At 37.2% G+C, this 21,313-nt stretch overlaps 1 protein-coding gene across 1 annotated transcript; it reads right to left on the bottom strand.

The window, feature by feature from the left end:
* Nucleotides 1-3,105: 3,105 nt before the first annotated feature.
* LOC123653969 (E3 ubiquitin-protein ligase Bre1) lies at nucleotides 3,106-20,686 on the bottom strand. The gene is made up of 16 exons (XM_045589937.1): nucleotides 20,520-20,686; nucleotides 19,701-19,887; nucleotides 19,057-19,242; nucleotides 17,603-17,823; nucleotides 16,903-17,178; nucleotides 15,214-15,387; nucleotides 14,058-14,315; nucleotides 13,418-13,519; nucleotides 12,050-12,150; nucleotides 11,064-11,217; nucleotides 10,261-10,413; nucleotides 7,741-7,932; nucleotides 7,077-7,269; nucleotides 5,244-5,338; nucleotides 4,298-4,429; nucleotides 3,106-3,455 (listed from the first exon to the last, which is right to left on the bottom strand). The coding sequence occupies exons 1-16, from the start codon at nucleotides 20,670-20,672 to the stop codon at nucleotides 3,303-3,305; spliced, it is 2,730 nt and encodes a 909-aa protein (XP_045445893.1). The 5' UTR covers nucleotides 20,673-20,686; the 3' UTR covers nucleotides 3,106-3,302.
* Between the last annotated feature and the right edge of the window lie 627 nt (nucleotides 20,687-21,313).

The following is a 21,313-nucleotide window of genomic DNA, read 5'->3' as shown; positions in this document are numbered from 1 at the left end:
ATTATTTTTTAAATTATCGATTAAACATCAATTTCAACTTTAAATTCGTTTTAAACACTGCCACGCGTGCATTAAAAAAATAACTTAAAACTGCGAGTTTTACGAACAGTAAAAACGAGTGTATGTGAGATTTACGAGTGACAGTGAAGTGAATGCAGAAAAAAATATTTTTTTCCCAATGATTTTTAAACCTAAAATATAAATATATCAGTCAGTGGGGCTGGCGTTAGTCTATTTGTCTATCTACAATATTGTTATAAAATAACTGAACTACCTTATCATGGACTGAATTTGAAAACAATCCCCAAAAATATACATATCTCAACAAAGGCATGTATTGTTTTAATGAACTTTATGTAAACGAAAATCAAAATAACTCAACTGAGTAACACATTCAGAGAAAAATTGCTATTAAAACTATATAAAAATGTACAAAATATTAAAACAGCATAAAGCGTTCAGGATACTTTTCCGAACCTTTTTTATACTTTATTAATATGTAGTGATACTGGCATTGAGTAATATGTATAAAAATACTTCGTAATTTCCTCTTTGCAAGGTTTTAAAAAATGTATTACGTCCACAATAAGGTGAAAAATTGAAACTTAACTTATTATACACTAAACAAAGATAAACTATTCTCTTGTTCGATTTCATATTACTCTCAATATACATAAAAAAAACATGTATGTGATATACATAGTTGTAAAATGCACTTTAAATTCTTATATTTAACGATTTTGTTACATAATTCATAATTAAATACATGGAAAGTTTTTACTATAATATAAGGAATGAATGACAAACCCAATGTATCCCATTGAATACTAATGTCATATTTTATTTATTTGTTTCCGTGTACATTCACATCTTTACTTACAGGAATATCCAGAATTGAAAAAAGCTTCATTTGAGCTATTTTACGATATTATTTAATTGCGTCTCGATTGTATGTACTCGGCAAGTTATCTATATAAATACTTAAAAAGCAAATACAGTTATCTGAAAATGTATAAGCTACATATCTAACATCGACATATAAATAATGAAAAAACAATTGCGATAGTAAATATGCACAATCTTCTTGTCACATCGCGATACCGTACCCGCTAAAGATCACAAACCTATAGAAAGTCTACAACTCTCTTCCACCCTCAATACTGTTCAAGTATATATCCAATTTTTTTCAGTGCTGTTACATGAGATCATCACACAAGTATGAAACGTTTATTAGTGTTGTAACAGTGTATTTATAAAACACGACGCTATACGTTAATATAGTAAAATACAATTATTTATCTAAATTTATTTAGTAGACGACAATTAGATAGAGTGAATTAAAATAGAGTGTCGTGGCCACCGTTCTTACGTTATAACTAGTAACACCACACATTTTACTGTCAACTTAAGTTCCCTTCACGTGACTTAGTTTACCTTTCAACCATGATCTTATACACAGGTCAGAACACTAAGCCCAATTTCAATGGTGAGAGATTAGTACGATGATGTCATAACTTTTCGTTCGCTTCAATGCCGCTGTACGTCATTACTATCGCTCAGTGCGGTCACGTGGTGCGGTGGCAATCTTCATTGTAATTGGTTATATTGAGTGATTTTCTTCATTGTAATTGGTTATATTGACTGACTTTTAATTGTAGTTTGTTATATTTTAAACCATAAATGCGTGACGTGTGATAAAAAAAGAGAAAGAATGCTATTCTGTCTTCGTTCCACAGCACACTAAGCGATCGTCATGCCACTCATGCCTCTGGCGGCTTTTAACCATTAAGCCGACGTACCCCCACCACGGTAGTTTCCCGACCTGTGATTAAAACTGTGCTTTCAACATCGCTTGACATGTTTGTTAAGCAATATTGAAAGGTAAACTAAGTACAAAAACCTAACATTTTAGTGAGAACGTAAAAGAATATTAATTTCTTACAATTTAATTGACCTGCGATAATAAAACAGATCATTGCTTCTCACTAAAATGACCACAACCGATATCATTTTTTGTACAGTTCATATTTAAAAGAAGCAATTCTAAATTTATTATGCTAACAATGAAGTCACACAGGAATCGTATGTTAGAACAATTTTCACTTATTACTACACCAAGTATTTATCTAGAAAGGGGCAAGTGAAACCCTTTTTGACAAATTAGATAAACTGACATTTATCTAGATATTATTGATATTTTATTGCGACCAATGACAATTTTCATTCGGTATTCAATTAAAAATTATTGTTACCGAATTTTGCTATTATGAAAAATAAAGATTATATAAATAAAAGCGAAGTTAATAACGATATATCGCCTCATTTACTGTATTTATATATCTGTACGAGGACGATCTTTTAAATACACCGAATATACGAAAAATCTTTAAGCACGTTAATGCATGCTCATGTACATAATATTAACATAAATTATGTTAATTGTGACTTAAACTTAATACAAACCGCTATAAGGGTTGATAATCGTTTTGAAAATAAATCACTGTACATTACTATTATTGACGCACAAAGTGTAATAAACTCTTTTAAATTGTACAAAACTCATCCATTTTCTTCTGTGCACAGCATACAATAAATTTTACTAATATTGCAAAAAAGTAGATATTGAGATTTTTATCCCTTTAAACGCTATTTTAAAATTAAACTCTCACGAAATTAACGTGAGAATAAAATGTTATCGAACATAAATAATTGATTGATTAGCAACAAAATCGCGTAATATACATACAAAAGTATTCTATAAAACAGAGATGTTTTTCTTAAAGAATCCAGTAGGTGGGTTACGAGTCCCTGATTTTCTATTACACAAATTTTATGTGCATAAAATAAAATTTAAGAGCATTGTATCACAAGTAAACATTAAGTTTATTATAGTGAACGAGAGCCCAGTGGGTTTTGATAAAATGACTTAGCGACAGTCGATTTCTTTTGACAACGAGATAAAGTTAAGTCCAGTCTAGTGTCTGTTGCCCAAAGAGATCGCACCAACGATAAGATCAACGCAGCATACAATTTTAACATTTTCGAAACTAAGGATCCGAGATGGCTCAACAGTATAATAAATTTTAAAGTTCATAACACGCCGGTGGCAGTAAACAAATATTTTACAATTTTTGAAACAATATCTGAGACCAAAGTTAAAAAAATTTATACCACTTTGGTCGTAAAGAAAACCATCGTTTGGATCATCTGGCCGTTAAATTCAAACCACGTCGACGGTCTAGAAAACCATCACGGCCCGCGGCCGTCGGAGAAGTTCAGTAGTACTCGTATGGTCTGGGAGCCTAGGTGGAGAGGTAGAGGCGGTGGTAGTCGTTGGCGCCGAAGGCGGCGTTGCACTTCGGGCACTTGCGCTGGCGCGTCTCGTAGCGCGTGCGCAGGCAGTCCCAGCAGAACACGTGGAAGCACTTCGTCAGCACCGCGTCCTTGCGCTTCACCTGCAACACACGGCTCGGTCACTCGGGACAGGGAGCCTGGGCCGGGCCCTCGACCTTGCAGACAATAACACTGCTTTCAAGCAGTCTTGTGTTCCTGTTGTGACTGAGGTAACCAGAGCTTCTGGTGTTGCACACGACAATAAGCTACGGTAATTGCTTATCATCAGGTGAGCCGTCCGATTCTTTGCCGACCTAGTTATATAAAAAACAGCATGGTACGCTTTAACTACCCTGATACGATCGCTTTCATTATGTTCAATTCTGTATTTCAATATGTTAAATATGTAGTCTCAAAAATTTTACAAACTGGCTAATAAACTATACGCTTCAGCCTGTAATATCCCACTACTGGGCATAGGCCTCTTTCCCCATGTAGGAGAAGGATTAGAGCTTAATCCACCACGCTGCTCCAATGCGGGTTGGCGGATATATTCCCTACTATGAGTAACGATCGCTATCAGGTGTACATGATAACAACCGGGAACGACGGCTTAACGTGCTCTCCGAGGCACGGTGGGGAGACCCCACAAGGACTGCACAAACACCCAGACCACGGCAAACACCTGTATGGCCAATACAAATGTTTGTCATGTGCGGGGATCGAACCCGCAACCGCTAGCGCAACAGGTATAATCCATGGCTGTAACCGAATGTATGTAATGTACTATAAACTATATGTAATGTACTATAAACTATATGTAATGTACTATATACTATACTGTATGTAATAAACTATACTCTACTCTAAATAATGCCATTTATCTAATTGATGAGTTTTAACTATTAGATTTATTAAATAATATTACTTGGTAAAATCAACTTAGCAATGTACATAAAACTACCTTGCAAGAGGGGCAGGTGAGCGTCTCCTTATACTCGCGGATCTCCTCGAGCAGTACTTCATCCATGCTGCTGCCGGCTTGCTCCATTTTCTTCATGCGTTCTGCCTTGCGACGCAGAATCGCCAACTCTTCCTGGAAATTATAAAAAATTAAGGCATTAAAAAGGAATCCACCCTTTAAATACATTTTCATCAGCATATTACGTTAAATACTGTTGAATCGGCATTTTACGGGTCTATTGGGTGTCTCAGTAAAAGTTTCTGTCAATTTAAAATGCAAATTTATAATCTAGAAACACTGTTATGAACTGTGTTTTAAGCAACAACTTATTGTATAAAACCTACAATATATTTACCTAGCTTAGTGATTAAAATTAATACTTAAAAGTCAGATAATATCTAGTATACTACATAATTATAAAATTTTATATCAATAAGTCTTTGATGTATGAAATAATTGTGTTTGCAGGCAAACGAAGAAAAACCGATTTCAATTATATCGACAAGTAATACAACGTAGGTAGACGAAAAAGTTGTCAAGTAAATATGTGTTATCAAAGATTACTTTAAAAGTTGTTATAAGATCTCGATGAAATTTAAATGTGACCACATGATAAACATCGGCTTTCGATTAAATTAAAAATCATTAAAATCGGTGCACCCAGTAAAAAAGTTATGCGGATTTTCGAGAGTTTCCCTCGATTTCTCTGGGATCCCATCATAAGATGCAGGCTTCCTTATCATGGTACCAAACTAGGGATATCTCCTTTCCAACAAAAAAAGAATTATCTAAATCGGTTCATAAACGAGGGAGTTATCCTCGAACATACATAATATATATATATATATATATATATATATATATATATATATATATATATATATATATATATATTATGTAGAAGCTTACTGTTATGATTGTTCAATTTTATTGAATGTCAACTTACGTGTAATCGTTTAGTTTTGTAAGCCTCAGCTTCGAGTGCACTTGTTTTTTCCGCCACCACTTGTTGCGCTTCCTTCATTTGCGCGTGGTATTTTTCTGTGACAAACATGTTTACATATAAACAAAAAGTAAATAAGTCATACTAGCAAAATTAAAATATTTTTATTAAAGCTAATAAAATTAACATTTCATCCATTCAAAGTACTAGATAAAATATACATCTTAATATATATAAATTACGCGTCACTTTGTTTGTCTGCGATGGACTTGTAAACTAATTGACCGATTTTAATCTTTGCACACCGTGTGCATTTTGATCCAACTTGAAAGATAGGCTATATTTTATTTTGATATATGTAATTATTATATTTAAGGAAATAAAATAAGGCGATACGAATACGATAATATATAAACAAAGGCCGATGATGGTCGTAAATCCTAATTACATCGAATAAAAAGATATAAACCAAACCACAAAGAAAACAAAAAGTCACACATAATTAGTTCTTGTCATTTCTCATATATTGCGAGTCTCCTTCATCTTATTTTTTTTTTTTTTAATTTATCTGTACCGATTAATGTACATTTTCGCAACTAAATCTCAATAGACTTAAAACAAATAAGTTTAGTACGAATTAAAATATAACTCAAAATCGTTTTATTATTTGTCATATTTTGACAAATTAAAATTATATTTGTCTTAATTTATTAATTACTAGTGACCCGCCTCGACTTCGCACGGGTGCAATGCTTTTACTAAATATACTACAGAATGTCTTTATTTATAGTGTGAAATTAGCTTATAAGCTAACTTCACACTATAAATAAATGGTTATTAACATAATAACAACAACATTCAAATATGCGTCGTTAGATTACACGTTGTTACAGAGTGCACTGAAGAAATAAAGGCTCACTGCTCGTTCCCCGTAGGTGATAGCGTGATAATATGTAGCCTATATGTTGACCCGACTTCTTAATAATATTCGTGCCAAATGTAAAGTAAATCCATGCAGTATTTTTTGAGTTTATCCCGGACATACATACAGACAAACAGACAAAAATTCTAAAAACTATATTTTTGGCTTCGGGATCGATTGTAATCTTTAAAAAAAATATTCAATGTACAGTTTTGACTTTCCTACCATTTTATTATATGTATAGATATTAAAAGCGAAGCTATCACCGAATGATAGTAGATTTTGCAGAGAAAAATCAGCAACAAACTCCGCAGTTACTCTTTTGTAAAAAAAACTGTGTTTTTGTTATTGTAAGTTTGCTTCATCTCATTATTTTTTTAAATAGCATTCTACCAGATGATCTTTTATTACTATCACTTAACAATAGATGTCACTCCTGGCTGGTTAGTTTTTACTAAAAATAAAATTGTATTTGTACTTATAATTTGAAATTTCTTCTATTGAGTCCCAATAAGCTCAAATAACAAAATGATTCTTCGTCTTTATAAGTACATATTGATATATAGAGAGAATAAAATTGACTTTGACAATCTATTTATTATTTTCATTACAAGTATTATTACTATTCTTTAACCAGTTTATGTTCATTTTTTTTTTAAATATTATTAACATGTATAGAGGATTATTTGTGTAGTTTAATGGCATATTTTTAAAATAGTTATATACTATAATATATATATAGTATATATGTATATTATTACTTTCGAAACAGTACACTGTTAAACTGTTAATTGTTTTTGCTTCATTGTTTATCACATAATTTGTATATTTTTTCTGTAAATAAATAAATAATAAATAAATCAATCTTACTAGACTTATTTATTTATTATTAAAAAAAAAGCTGTAAAACATACCGAGATGTAGCTTAAGATCAGCGGCAGACTGAGCGGACTCAATCGCTTTCCTCTTATGCATCTCCATAGCTTGCTGTCTGAGGAGTAGTTCCTTCTCCACGGCTGACAATGTGTTCTGTAACAACCGCTCCTTTTCTTCCAACCTCCGAGCCACTAGGCCCATTGACTCTATCTGTTGATCTCTTGTTACCACCTGAAATGATAGCGTCACACTCAGAAATCTCACTAACTAATTATAAATAATTATATCTAATATCATTTTTAACATTAATATACATTAGTTTTCAAACTTTTTACTCAAAAAAAAATCTTCTTATATTATTTCTAATTGCGTACAAATTTCGGTATCCTGTAGACTAACCTAAGACCCTCTCAGTTAAAACCGACGTGTTTGGACACATAGGCATCTTTGTTAGATTATAAATTGATGATATAGACTAATATGGATATAATTATATTTTCGCATTGCGCGTGTGCTGGCTTAAAAAAAGTCGTAAAGCAATGACTTTGTCCATTTTATGTCGTTTGGATGGACATAACATGCAGGGGTATTATAATATATTCTGAAATTTCTTTGCGTAGAACAGGAAACATTACTCATTATAAAAGAACGAGACCTTTTATAAACCTAACTCAGTCAGAAGAAAGGGCCTTCAGTGCTGACCTGTTCCTGCAGCAGTTGTTTCTCCTCGCGCAACAGTTTATGCAAAGAGTTAGCCTTGATCCTCTCCGACATCAGCTTGAAATTGGCATCATCCTTCTCTCTCAACTGCTGTATGAGGCGTGAATTCTGTTCCTGCATGTCTTCGAATGCTTGTCCCGTCACTTCCATCTCGTTGAGCAAAGCTTCTTCCTCCTGTAATTAATGTTTTGTATTGCATTAATAATACAGTCTGTTGTACCTTTATTGACTATTAAGCAGAGTTATAATGAGAGTTAATAAGGTGTTTTTAATATGTTGTATTTGTTTAGAAATTATAAGTTTTTGTGATATTATATGTTACAAGAGAAAAAATGACAGTTAATCAAAATCTCTGTATGAAAAATGAAGACAATATTGATTTGTACATTGTTTTTTTGCATAAAATAAAAGAGATTTATTTTAACACCAAGCTAGCTTTATTTAGTACAGAATCTGCATATTCATAGAGCTTTCATACTTTAGTCAGAGTTCAACTTATTTATGCCAGAGGCACCGCTGCTTCTGCAGCTCGTACTTCTGCTCCTCCAGCTGCTCGATCTTGATATAGTCGATATAGAGGTGGAGAGGTCGAGAGGTCGAAGATAATGAGGAAAGATAGTTTACAGAGACGGCCAGACGCACCTGCGAGCCGGCGAAGGGGCGCGCGAAGGCGTGCAGCGGGTCGGCGGGGCGCGCGCACGACAGCTGCTTCTGCAGCTCGTACTTCTGCTCCAGCTGCTCGATCTTGATATAGTCGATATAGAGGTGGAGAGGTCGAGAGGTCGAAGATAATGAGGAAAGATAGTTTACAGAGACGGCCAGACGCACCTGCGAGCCGGCGAAGGGGCGCGCGAAGGCGTGCAGCGGGTCGGCGGGGCGCGCGCACGACAGCTGCTTCTGCAGCTCGTACTTCTGCTCCAGCTGCTCGATCTTGATATAGTCGATATAGAGGTGGAGAGGTCGAGAGGTCGAAGATAATGAGGAAAGATAGTTTACAGAGACGGCCAGGGGCACCTGCGAGCCGGCGAAGGGGCGCGCGAAGGCGTGCAGCGGGTCGGCGGGGCGCGCGCACGACAGCTGCTTCTGCAGCTCGTACTTCTGCTCCAGCTGCTCGATCTTGATATAGTCGATATAGAGGTGGAGAGGTCGAGAGGTCGAAGATAATGAGGAAAGATAGTTTACAGAGACGGCCAGACGCACCTGCGAGCCGGCGAAGGGGCGCGCGAAGGCGTGCAGCGGGTCGGCGGGGCGCGCGCACGACAGCTGCTTCTGCAGCTCGTACTTCTGCTCCAGCTGCTCGATCTTGATATAGTCGATATAGAGGTGGAGAGGTCGAGAGGTCGAAGATAATGAGGAAAGATAGTTTACAGAGACGGCCAGACGCACCTGCGAGCCGGCGAAGGGGCGCGCGAAGGCGTGCAGCGGGTCGGCGGGGCGCGCGCACGACAGCTGCTTCTGCAGCTCGTACTTCTGCTCCAGCTGCTCGATCTTGATATAGTCGATATAGAGGTGGAGAGGTCGAGAGGTCGAAGATAATGAGGAAAGATAGTTTACAGAGACGGCCAGACGCACCTGCGAGCCGGCGAAGGGGCGCGCGAAGGCGTGCAGCGGGTCGGCGGGGCGCGCGCACGACAGCTGCTTCTGCAGCTCGTACTTCTGCTCCAGCTGCTCGATCTTGATATAGTCGATATAGAGGTGGAGAGGTCGAGAGGTCGAAGATAATGAGGAAAGATAGTTTACAGAGACGGCCAGACGCACCTGCGAGCCGGCGAAGGGGCGCGCGAAGGCGTGCAGCGGGTCGGCGGGGCGCGCGCACGACAGCTGCTTCTGCAGCTCGTACTTCTGCTCCAGCTGCTCGATCTTGATATAGTCGATATAGAGGTGGAGAGGTCGAGAGGTCGAAGATAATGAGGAAAGATAGTTTACAGAGACGGCCAGACGCACCTGCGAGCCGGCGAAGGGGCGCGCGAAGGCGTGCAGCGGGTCGGCGGGGCGCGCGCACGACAGCTGCTTCTGCAGCTCGTACTTCTGCTCCAGCTGCTCGATCTTGATATAGTCGATATAGAGGTGGAGAGGTCGAGAGGTCGAAGATAATGAGGAAAGATAGTTTACAGAGACGGCCAGACGCACCTGCGAGCCGGCGAAGGGGCGCGCGAAGGCGTGCAGCGGGTCGGCGGGGCGCGCGCACGACAGCTGCTTCTGCAGCTCGTACTTCTGCTCCAGCTGCTCGATCTTGATATAGTCGATATAGAGGTGGAGAGGTCGAGAGGTCGAAGATAATGAGGAAAGATAGTTTACAGAGACGGCCAGACGCACCTGCGAGCCGGCGAAGGGGCGCGCGAAGGCGTGCAGCGGGTCGGCGGGGCGCGCGCACGACAGCTGCTTCTGCAGCTCGTACTTCTGCTCCAGCTGCTCGATCTTGATATAGTCGATATAGAGGTGGAGAGGTCGAGAGGTCGAAGATAATGAGGAAAGATAGTTTACAGAGACGGCCAGACGCACCTGCGAGCCGGCGAAGGGGCGCGCGAAGGCGTGCAGCGGGTCGGCGGGGCGCGCGCACGACAGCTGCTTCTGCAGCTCGTACTTCTGCTCCTCCAGCTGCTTGATCTTGCGCAGCGCGTCCTCGTCCGCCAGCCGCCGCTCGCGCTTGCTCTCCTGCAACCGCACACGAGTTACACGGGGGACTGGGCTGGATGGATAACTGTTCTTTAATAACTTTATTTTTAATTAGACCATTATAAATCAAACATACTGGCATCGAATTCGAATTGTAATTACTGGAAAAACCTTCGAAATTGATTATGATTAAATTGAGCTGTGCTATGTGGGTTACGGCAGTAAGAATATAGCCACCCCCTCTCTTCCCGAGGGTGTCGTAAGAGACGACTACCACCTTGGAACTTAAAAAGCTGACTGATGGCGCGATAACCGTCCAACTGCTGGCTTTAAAAGACACAAGCGGAAGACGGGCAGCAGCGTCTTCGGTGCGACAAAGCCAGCCCTGCGGTCACCAACCCGCCTGCCCAGCGTGGTGACTGTGGGCAAAACACATGAGTTCATGTCATTTTTGGCGTGAACTTGTGGAGGCCTATGTCCAGCAGTGGACTGTATTAGACCGAAGTGATGAAATTGAACTAACATTATAATATAACAATGAAACGACAATTTATTTTAATTGATATTGATTTGTATTAAGCTTACAACAATCAATTAACCTTCACAGAGCAAAAAACAGTCACAATCAACGACCTCAAAAAAGTATTGAAAAACAAAAATTAGCGGCTATCATAGAGACAAAGCGAGACCTGTGCCATCTTGGCTTTCTGACGGTGGTCCTCGAGCTCCTGGCGAGCCTTCCTCTCGGCCGCCATGAGCTGTACCTTGTCGCGCTGCTCCTTACTCACGCCCTTGTACATATCCAGCAGCAGCTTCAGCTCTTTCTGCTCATTCACCGCCTTCCTGCGACCAAAACACATTGAGGACTCTCTCTCTACAACTTTTTTTTTATACATCTAGGTCGGCAAACAAGCATACGGCTCACATAATGGTGATCCCGACCCACACTTAGGAGTGCTGACTCCCTTAGTCACCACAGGAAAACAACAACACTGCTTGTGAGCATTAATATTTTAGCTGTGATTTTTTGTACTTTTGCGCAGGATATTTCTGCTGTGCCCTACCTCAATAATCAGTATCACATATACATTATAATATAAATTATTCAATTTACTAATAATTTTTTGTTTCAATTTAAAGTAAAGCTTTTCCCAGCTATTGACCGTGACTTTTATTAAAATTATTTATTTTCATAATGTAAATTTTTAAATGAATAAATTGTTTGCCTGTATTTACACAAGAACTAACTATGCCATCAAATGTTTTTCCATTACATAACCACTATGTATACGCAAAATAATCCTATAGTGTTTTATGCTCATTAATAATTTTAATCGCTCACTTCAGCCTGTAATATCCCACTGCTGGGCATTGGCCCCTTTCCTCCACCAATAATCCACCACGCTGCTCCAATGCGGGCTGGCGGATATATTCCCTACTACGAGTAACGATCGCTATCAGGTGTACATGATAACAACCAGGACCGACGGCTTAACGTGTTCTCCGAGGCACGGTGGGGAGACCCATAACGACTGCGCAAACACCTGTATGGCCAATACAAATGTTTGTCATGATGGCTGTAACCGTTGCGCCAACGCGGCGGGAACATTGTAGAGCTGTGGCAAATTAGTATTGTTCTCTAACAACAAATCTCCCAGTGGACAGGACTACGCACTTAAGCTGCAACTTGAGGTCCTTGATAAGCTGGTCTTGCTCCTGCAACTTGGCACGGCCGTGTTCCTTGCCACGCGCCTCTGCCAAGGCGCTCTCCTCGCCCTGCAAACACAATTTAATATTAGGCAATGGTTCTTAACCTTTATTTGTCAAAATGTTAACTTTGCAATGGACCACCAATTATTTTTGGTTAAAATCTGGAGTATCTACTAAGTTATTTAGTGTAACCTAGTAAGACACTAAAGTGAGTAACTCTGTGCCCCGCTTTCGCAGACCATATCGGGTGCTTTCCAACCAGTGGTCCACTGGTTGATTAACCACTGATATAAGGGGCCATCCATAACTTACGTCATACAATATTTTCGATTTTTCGACCCGTCCCCCGTCCTTGTGTGTGGTCACATATTTTGCAATTTTGCATGAACCAACTGATGGCAGTTTTGATATTACTATTTTTGAAAATGTGATGTCACAAAATTTTGGACCCCTCCCAAACCCCTGTCACACAAATGTCACACTTCGTCGACCTACCTCCCTCTTAACGTGTGACGTAATTTATGGATGGCCCCTAAGGGGTCTTACATTAATTACGTTATGTTTTTTAGCACATTCTGAACCCGTCCCCTTTTCGGTGATATGTGGTAAGATTTAGACTACCCCTCAACCCTTGCCCAGAGTCGTGTGTATTTTTTTGTGGAACTTTTTCAGACAGACATCAAGGTTGCAGCAGGTGTGGGGGTGTTTTTTGGTTGTTTTTTTCCGTTTTTTTTTTTTTTTAATTAGTAACGAAAGTTTGACCACTATTTCACCTGATGTTAAGTGAGTGTGTGGTTGGAGTACGCTTACCTAGACGTAGCCTATTCACTCGCGACTTAAAGATCCCCAGATTGTAGCTATACGGAAATATAGACGCTGGTAGAGAGTTCCACTCTTTAGCCAACTTTTCCAGACTGACTTGATTAATGGACGACCCCTTAAGTATAGTAAGTTTATTGTTGATATACTACTAAGGTGGCAAACAATATACAGCCTACCTGATACTGTACGGATAGCATAGTCTATAAATGCACCGGGAGTATTACAAGCGCATTGTCGACTCTTGCCCGTCGACTACAACATTCCCCAGGCGCTCTGGTCACCATACCACAGGAAGACAACACTACGTGAGAGCAGTATCATTAGGCTATTCATAGCCAAATGATACTGCTCTCACGTAGTGTGTAGAATTTCAATTCTGTAAGATTGAGGTTCTACCCCAGTCGAGCTTCGCCAAATTTTGAATAAGGTTTTTGTTATTTTAAATGTCTAAATTTATAAAATAATGAGGAAAAAAGTTCTTTATTTACGTGAGATTGCGAGAAAACAGTACCTCAGGATCGGGCTCCTCCTTCTTGACCACTAGCGGCTTCTCGTCCGGTTGCTCCGAGCTGGCTCCACCGCGGGAACTCGCCTCCTCGAGCTCTTTACGAATCTATATAAAAGTTTTCTTTTATTAGACATGTATCTTAACAATAATAATATAATCGTTTATTTCTCTCACTTTAACACAATACACATTTATATACGTAAATAATGTATGCCCGAGCACAATTTCTGAAAGACTACACATAATTATTATTATTGTTTGTTTGTATTATTTTTTGTGTAATACTCACACACGAGGAAATTATAAGCATTTTAATATCATACCAAAAATACGGGTATATAAGTTACGGGTGCTATAAAGGACTCACTATAGGCGGCGTTGCGGTCCCTTAAGGCCGAATGAAAATTAATCATATCAAAGATTTCGAGTAAATCGTTCCACAGCTTAATTAGCTAAGAGCGCTGACACGGTGAGTCGAAGGTTTTTGTCAGGACACGGTTTGATACAGTTACGAAAAACTATGTTCACATGTTAATATTTACAATTTTTTATAACTACTACTCTTTTATGACTTCAATGTTTTAATTTATATTACAGATTTACATTTCAAAGAAATATTTTTTTTAAGTAATCATTAAACTACCTTATTTAACTCTTGACTAGTATCCTTGTATTTCCTCTTGTACCGATGCACCTCTCCTTTCAACTGTTGATTGTGATTCTGTAGCGACGTTATTAGGTGTCTCATTTCTCTATTGATGGGACCAGTCTGTTCATTAGCCGCTAAATTCTGCTCAAATTCAATTCGCAACATTTCATATTCCTTTCTTAACTGACCAAGTACGTCTTCAAGCTGGATCATCTCAGCTCGTAATGCTTTCTGCCTTGCTAGCTCTTCACTCTGTAAAAAAAATTACAGTTAATAAACAAAGTAGCATTTAAAAAATTTAATTTGTTTTTTATTTGTATTTTTATGCAAGCAAAGTGAAGCTTGTGAAATTTAATATCAAAAGTTTATACTATTGAATTTGTGCCATTTAATTGCATACTATATTTTTAGGACTATAACACGCCTTATTTATAAGGTGATTCAGAAATATACATATGAATTTTAATGTTACTTTCGAATTTCCATTCCTATTTTATATAAGAAAACTTATTTTTTTAATACGAGTTAATTGCATTGTTCACTTCAACTTCACACACCTATAAGTACAAATGAAACCGTACTGGTTACCTTAGATATAATTTCATATTTTTTTCAATAAAAGTATTAAAACGTAAACATAAAATTCAAATGAAAAATATTTGGTGAAGATCACAGCTAAATAACACTGCCATCATGTAGTGTTGTGTTTCAGTGGTGATTTTGGTAGCAAGATTAGTAACTGCAGCAGGAAATTTCTTGCGCAAAATATGGAGCAGCCCAACTGGGTGGAACCGCGACTAAACAGATCACAGCTAAATAATAGTGTTTTCAAGCAGTATTGTGTTCCTGCTGGTGAGTAAGGTGACCGGAGCTACTGGGGGAATTGGCGATAGGGTCGGCAACGCGCTTGCGATGCTTCTGTCTATAAGCTACGGAATCGCTTGCCATCAGGTGAGCTGTAGGATTGTTTGCCGACCTAGTTCTATAAAAAAAAGGACCTGGGGAGGGTCGGGGTAGGGTTAGCAACACACTTGCAATGCTCCTGGCGTTGCTGTCGTCCATAAGCTACAGTACCGCTCAGAATCAGACAGACACTACTGCTCTAGTTTATCACTTTTGTAATAAATAAAAAAATAGTTATTTTTCCTACCTCCATCATCTCAATCTGTCGCATGTGTAGATTTTTAGCATTCTGTAGTTGCATGCGAGTCTCGTCAAGTGCAGTTTTCATTTGCATGGACTCATTGTACAGAACCGAGAACTGGCTCTGAAGACACTTGTACTCCGTCGTTTCCACTATCACTGACTCTGGCAGCTGGCGAATCTTTAACACATTATGATAACTAATTAGAATTTATTTGTCATGTTCATATGAGTCGAAATAAATGAATGTTTAAAAGGATTATTTTGACAGGGAAAAAATTATTTTGTAAAAAAAAAAAAAATTAAGCAATTTAAGAGTAGTTATTAGTAAGAAAGTAAGCCATTCGAATTAAAAACATGAATAGTAAGTATTACAAACTGTATTAATTACTATTGAAGAGAATGTTTTTAGTTTAGGGATTCTTTATATTTTTTATTCACAATTAACTTCCTGAGATAGAGCACAGCATATCCTGCTCAAAATCTGGAGCAGGCCGACTGTGGAAGCACCTTGACCTTACAGAAGATTACAGATAAATAATACTGCTTTCTTGCAGTGTTGTACCAGTGTTAAGGTGACTATATCTCCTAGGGGGGATTAAGGGTAGGGTTGACAAATCATTTGCGATGCTTCTGGAGTTGCAAGTGTCTATAGCTATGGTATTCGCTTACCATCAGGTGAGCCATACACTTGTTTGCCGAACTAGTTGTATAAAAAAATATAAAAACCATTTTTGTATGAAAAACCGGCTTAGTGCGAGTCAGACTCGCGCACCGAGGGTTCCGTACAAACAAAATTATTAAAAATATTTTTATTATATGATGTAACTTAAAATTTATGATAATCGCAATTTTTTCTTTATCTGTCCTATAAGACAGTGCTTCGTACCAAAATTTAAGATTCTGAGTTCATGGGAAGTACCCTGTAGGTTTTGATTCCCCTGCGAGTATCGAAAATTTGCAGCATAAATGGCTGTATCTTTTAATTGCGTCGGCTTAGAAGTTTGATTTTTTCACAGCTCCAAGAGACAGTAGACTTGGGTATTTGATATGAATTTCAGCTTGATACTTCTACGCGTTATTCAGAAAAAAGGTCTTGGCAGACAGACGGACAACGAAGTGAACCTATAAGGGTTTGGTTTTATCCGTTTGAGGTACGGAACCCTAAAGTGTCCATAAAACGTGTGCAACAAGGGTGGCGCTTCGGTAGCCTAGAATCAACTTTAAAACCCCCGAAAAGTAGTGTAATAGTATTTTATTAATACGTGAAGCAAAAAATTTTTGTACCCCTTTTTACGAAAATTGTGCAAACAGGAGTATGAAAGGGGTTGTTCCAAATTTATTTATTTATTTATATTTATATTGTCTTTACTGAATATCAAACATAATAGCTAATAAGTATATATATGTTCAAATTTATCATTTAAATTAATTATGGTCGAATTTCAACCACTGGCGACCACTAGTTTCATTAACTACTCGTCATGAATATTTTTAAATATTTGAACTCAGCAGATCTGTCTACAATAGCTATATTCATATCGTAAATTTTCAGGTGCCACCGCTATTCTGGTAGGCATACTGGAATATAATGGAAGCTTTAATTTCAGTATACAGCTTTATCCACTTTCCCACATACTAACTACACACTAGCACTATGGTACGTGTCGTCGAATACATAAAGTAGAGTACTAACGTCCATCTTCAGCTTCTCCAACTCCTTGAGCGTGTCACGATGCTGGCGGTGCAGGCGGTCGAGCTCGGCCAGGCGGTTGGTGGCCAGCTCACGCTGCTCCTCCAGCTCGGCTGCCACGTCCTCCAGCTTGGCACTAGCGTGGGGGGGCAGGGCCACGCCCCCCGCCGCGCTGGCCACGCTCCCACCCCCGGCTCCGCCCCCTGACTGGTGGTAGGTCTTGAGCTTCTCGATCGCCTCCGCGAGGTGATTCTCGAGCTTATCGTTCCGAGAGCGCACCTGGTCGAGTAGTGATATATTAGCTTACGGTACAAGATAACTGCACAACATCATTCAAAAATAAAACTATAGCTGTAATAAAATTTTAATTGCTTAGTGCTCATTAATTGTACACAATTTGAAAGCAATAATTGCACAATTCACTTACAAATCAAATAAACTTAATAGTATTTAACATTAATCATCTGTTAACTTGCAATTACTACATGCAAGTGCGTCTCTATTACAAGTCCACTTCCACTAAGATATACATACTAAGCAGGTTTCCTCACAATATTTTATACATAGCCACTGAACCTCACTGAACATCAGATGAATTTTTAATAATTTTTAACACTTAAAAAGTCACTAATACTACTCTGAATAAGCTAGTGTATTTAATTAAGACACTTGTCATATTCAAAGTACTTAGACATCAAATTACCTTCATCAATTCATACTGCAAGTCGTCTATTTGATTCTTGAGTTCTGCATTTTCTGTATCCCTACTATTTACAGCATCTTGCAGCCGCGCGACACGTAATGTCATAGCATGATGACCATCATGTAGAGACGTGCACAATCCTTGTAACCTCCGGTTTTCCGCTGTTACCTCCTCGTTGGTGGCTCGAATCACCTCATCCAAAGATGGGGCTGGAGCTCCCTCTGTGTTGCAAAAAAAAATTAAGTTAGCATGAAATAGTATTACATTTTATAGGAAATTTTTATATTTAAAAAAAACTTATGTTAATAAGTTTTTGGTTAAAAGTTCAGAATTATTACGATATTGGAAAGATATTCACGGTGACAACGTAAACACCCACTCACACATACACACACTCATGAGTTTAAACATGCACACTAAAACACACACGCATAATACGCATGCACGCACACATACATGCACACACTCATACATGCACGATATACATACACACAAACACCTAAACATACAAACATGTATGCATAATATATAAATATAAATGGAAAATTTGTAAGAAATACATAGAAATTATATCTAAAAAAATAAATTGAAATAAATAATACATAGAAACGTGCTTGCTTGTCATTGTTAAACTATACATTTTAGGTTGAACACAATGTAATCGTTACTCTACCCTCACATTAATTATTGTTATTTGTTAACAAGTTATTACGAATAGTGTACTTATGATGAGCATGCAATGAAAATTTTGCTTTAAATATGTAACAAAGGAGACTGACATCTCAGATACAGGCTATGTCTATAGTCTGTTCAACGAGAAGAGATACCAAATGTAAACAAAGCCCATCATTTTTTTGTAGCGACGACGGAACAAACAAAATATAGTATATCTCTTTGTTTGTTTGCTATCTGCTGCACGTCTCTCTGCAAGGTCGAACGATATTTTAACTGGCCTTGAAAACAATCGGACCGTCCTTTGATTTTGTACTATTTATATTTACTTCATTCCGTGTCCTGAAGCGCTCGGGGTGATTTTTATATTTCGATAATTATTATTTAGGAAGTATCAAATCTTATATACATAATTATATTTAATTCAGTAATTATCAAAATATAAATATATTTTACATTTTAAAAATTTGTGTAAGTAAAAAAAGGTTATAAAACCCTGCATAGTTGAATGATCTCGCATTTGGTTTGTTTACATTTGGTATCTCGGCTCGTTGAACGCACTATAGTTTAGATGTAATGATGGAAAATAAGGAAATGTATAAATATAATGTAATAAATAAATAATAATAAATTTATCAGTCTCAAGATACTTCAGTACTCCTAAAGAAATAATAACGGACATGAGTCGACAAGCTCTCACTATCTCAGTAAAGGTGTCTAAGGATAATTTTGAAAAGTTTGAAACATTTAGTTGTGGTGAAATTAAAAATGTCTAATTTTACCTTCTCCTTCTCCTTTGATAGCTCTCCATATCTTGTCATTCCTCTGCTGCAGCCTGTCAAAGGCTTGTAACACCTTAGCCACGGCTCTCTTGCTCACTTGCACTCTATTAGCGAGCTGAGCGTCTAACTCTTCCTTGTCCCATGTCGACAACTGCATTAGAAATGAAGTTGTAGCTTCATTCTCATCTATAACATTGAAATTCGGGTTCAACTACTGAAATAAACAACATTAAACACTATGTACAATAAAATAACCTATTAAAAGTCTTTTGTTATACGCATATCAATTACAATAACGCATACAGTATAATAAAGATGAAGATTAAAACTCTTATATACCATCCTTAACAATATAATTTATATATTTAATTACAATAATCTATAATATAAAAATGAGTCGCTGAATGTGTTGCTAAGTGCAAAACTCGAGAACGGTTGGACCGATTTCGCTAATTGTTTTTTTTTAATATTCCTTGAAGTACGAGGATGGTTCTTACGGAGAGAAAAATTCAAAAAAAAAAATTAATAAAATTAAAGAATCGACTGTTAGGCGATACGAAGTTCGCCGGGTCAGCTAGTTATAATATACATATAATTATGCTATATAACATTTTTATGTAATTATAGGGTAATTATTTAGTTACTTTTGTTTTCTGATTCATCAGCTGTCTCTGCATCAAAACGTTGTAACAACACTCTGATGTCTTCATTAAGTAAATTCCAGTATCTATTGACTACACACAGTACAGCGTCATCTTGTGTTTGTCTCTTTTCCAGTTGTTCTATTCTTGCTCGTAACTCTGCCTCACATCTGTGACGTTGTTCTATTCTCTAAAAAATAACAATAGCATAGTTACAAAGTCTTTATAGATAGTCTGAAATAGGACTAGAAGTTAAATATGATTTAGGACATAGTATGTATATTAATATGAATCCATATTGCATGTTTGTGCTTGTGTTTTGCATGCATTTATGTGTTTCTAGATATCTAACACAGGATTAGATCATGCTGTGTAGTATAAACTATTGTATTAATAGTAGTAACCTATTTTTATGGTTACTACAAATCATAGTTCTTATACACTATTAATACACAATGCTACTAATAAAACCTAGTGTGATTAACCAAAATTCTTTATTTTTATCCTATTTAAAATCTATATTTCATTGACTACATAGATTAAAATGGGACAATAATAAAGAAATCCTTTTGTATGTTGTGTATTTCTTATTAGTTATGTCAAAATATCATATTGTAGATTACAACTTTGATGTTAGATGAAAATGTAATACAACAATATATATAGTTTGGTCTGAAACCATTATAAACATCTGTAAGAGTAACAGCTGATTATGACATTATTTGCCATACTACAAGGAGAAAGGTCGAAATGGAGGAGAACAGTTAGTTTATGGGGATTTATGACCCATATCAAGAATAATTAATCCGAAGTTTCAATTACCTGCGCCAATTTTTTATTTTGAAACTGTAGGACTTTAATGTCCATTTCCTCAAGGGTGGAAACTGGACCAATAAGATGGGGTTCAAAGTGAACTTTCTTAATCGGTGGTTGACTACTGCCATTGCCACTTTCTTCTGCTGTACGCTTCGACATCTTGATCTGTAAATTGAACTAAATTATCGTAGTATGTACAGAAAACTGTACTTATTGATTAATGTTACATAGACAAATACGAAAGTACATAGGTGTGGGTGTTTTATATATTCGTTACGTCCTTCAGTTTTCGTCGGATGCTATACGTACCTGCTTGTCAATATTGACAACTTGAAATTTGTAGTTTTTAACGTAAGTCTAAATTAATAAAGGTTTTATTAATGCTTAGTACAACAAAACCTTTCATTTTCATTAAACTTTACTCATTTAACATAGAATAAATTAATAAAACCGAATATTTAATTACAATTCGGGTACCACCTCAGCGAGCAAAATCAGACCACAGATAACGCAAATTTATCAACGCTGATTTTATGTTTGTCAAAATATCTTTAAAAAAATTTACTTTTAGTTCTAACTTCTAAGCTATGCTTCTAAGTTAATTATTACAAAGTCACATAATATTATTTAATTATTACATGAAATATCTAAAGTGTTAAATGAATTAAGAGATATTTTTATTACAATTTTCATTTAGGTGTAGAGTAGATGAATCGCACTATTTGTATTCTCAAAGCTCAAACAATTTTTTTATACAAATTTACTTTGAAATATTGAATAGAATAATTGTATTTGCTCGC

The sequence above is a fragment of the Melitaea cinxia genome, chromosome 5 (genome assembly GCF_905220565.1).
Source record: "Melitaea cinxia chromosome 5, ilMelCinx1.1, whole genome shotgun sequence".
NCBI lineage: Eukaryota > Metazoa > Arthropoda > Insecta > Lepidoptera > Nymphalidae > Melitaea > Melitaea cinxia.
This window is presented reverse-complemented; position numbering and strand designations above follow the sequence as displayed.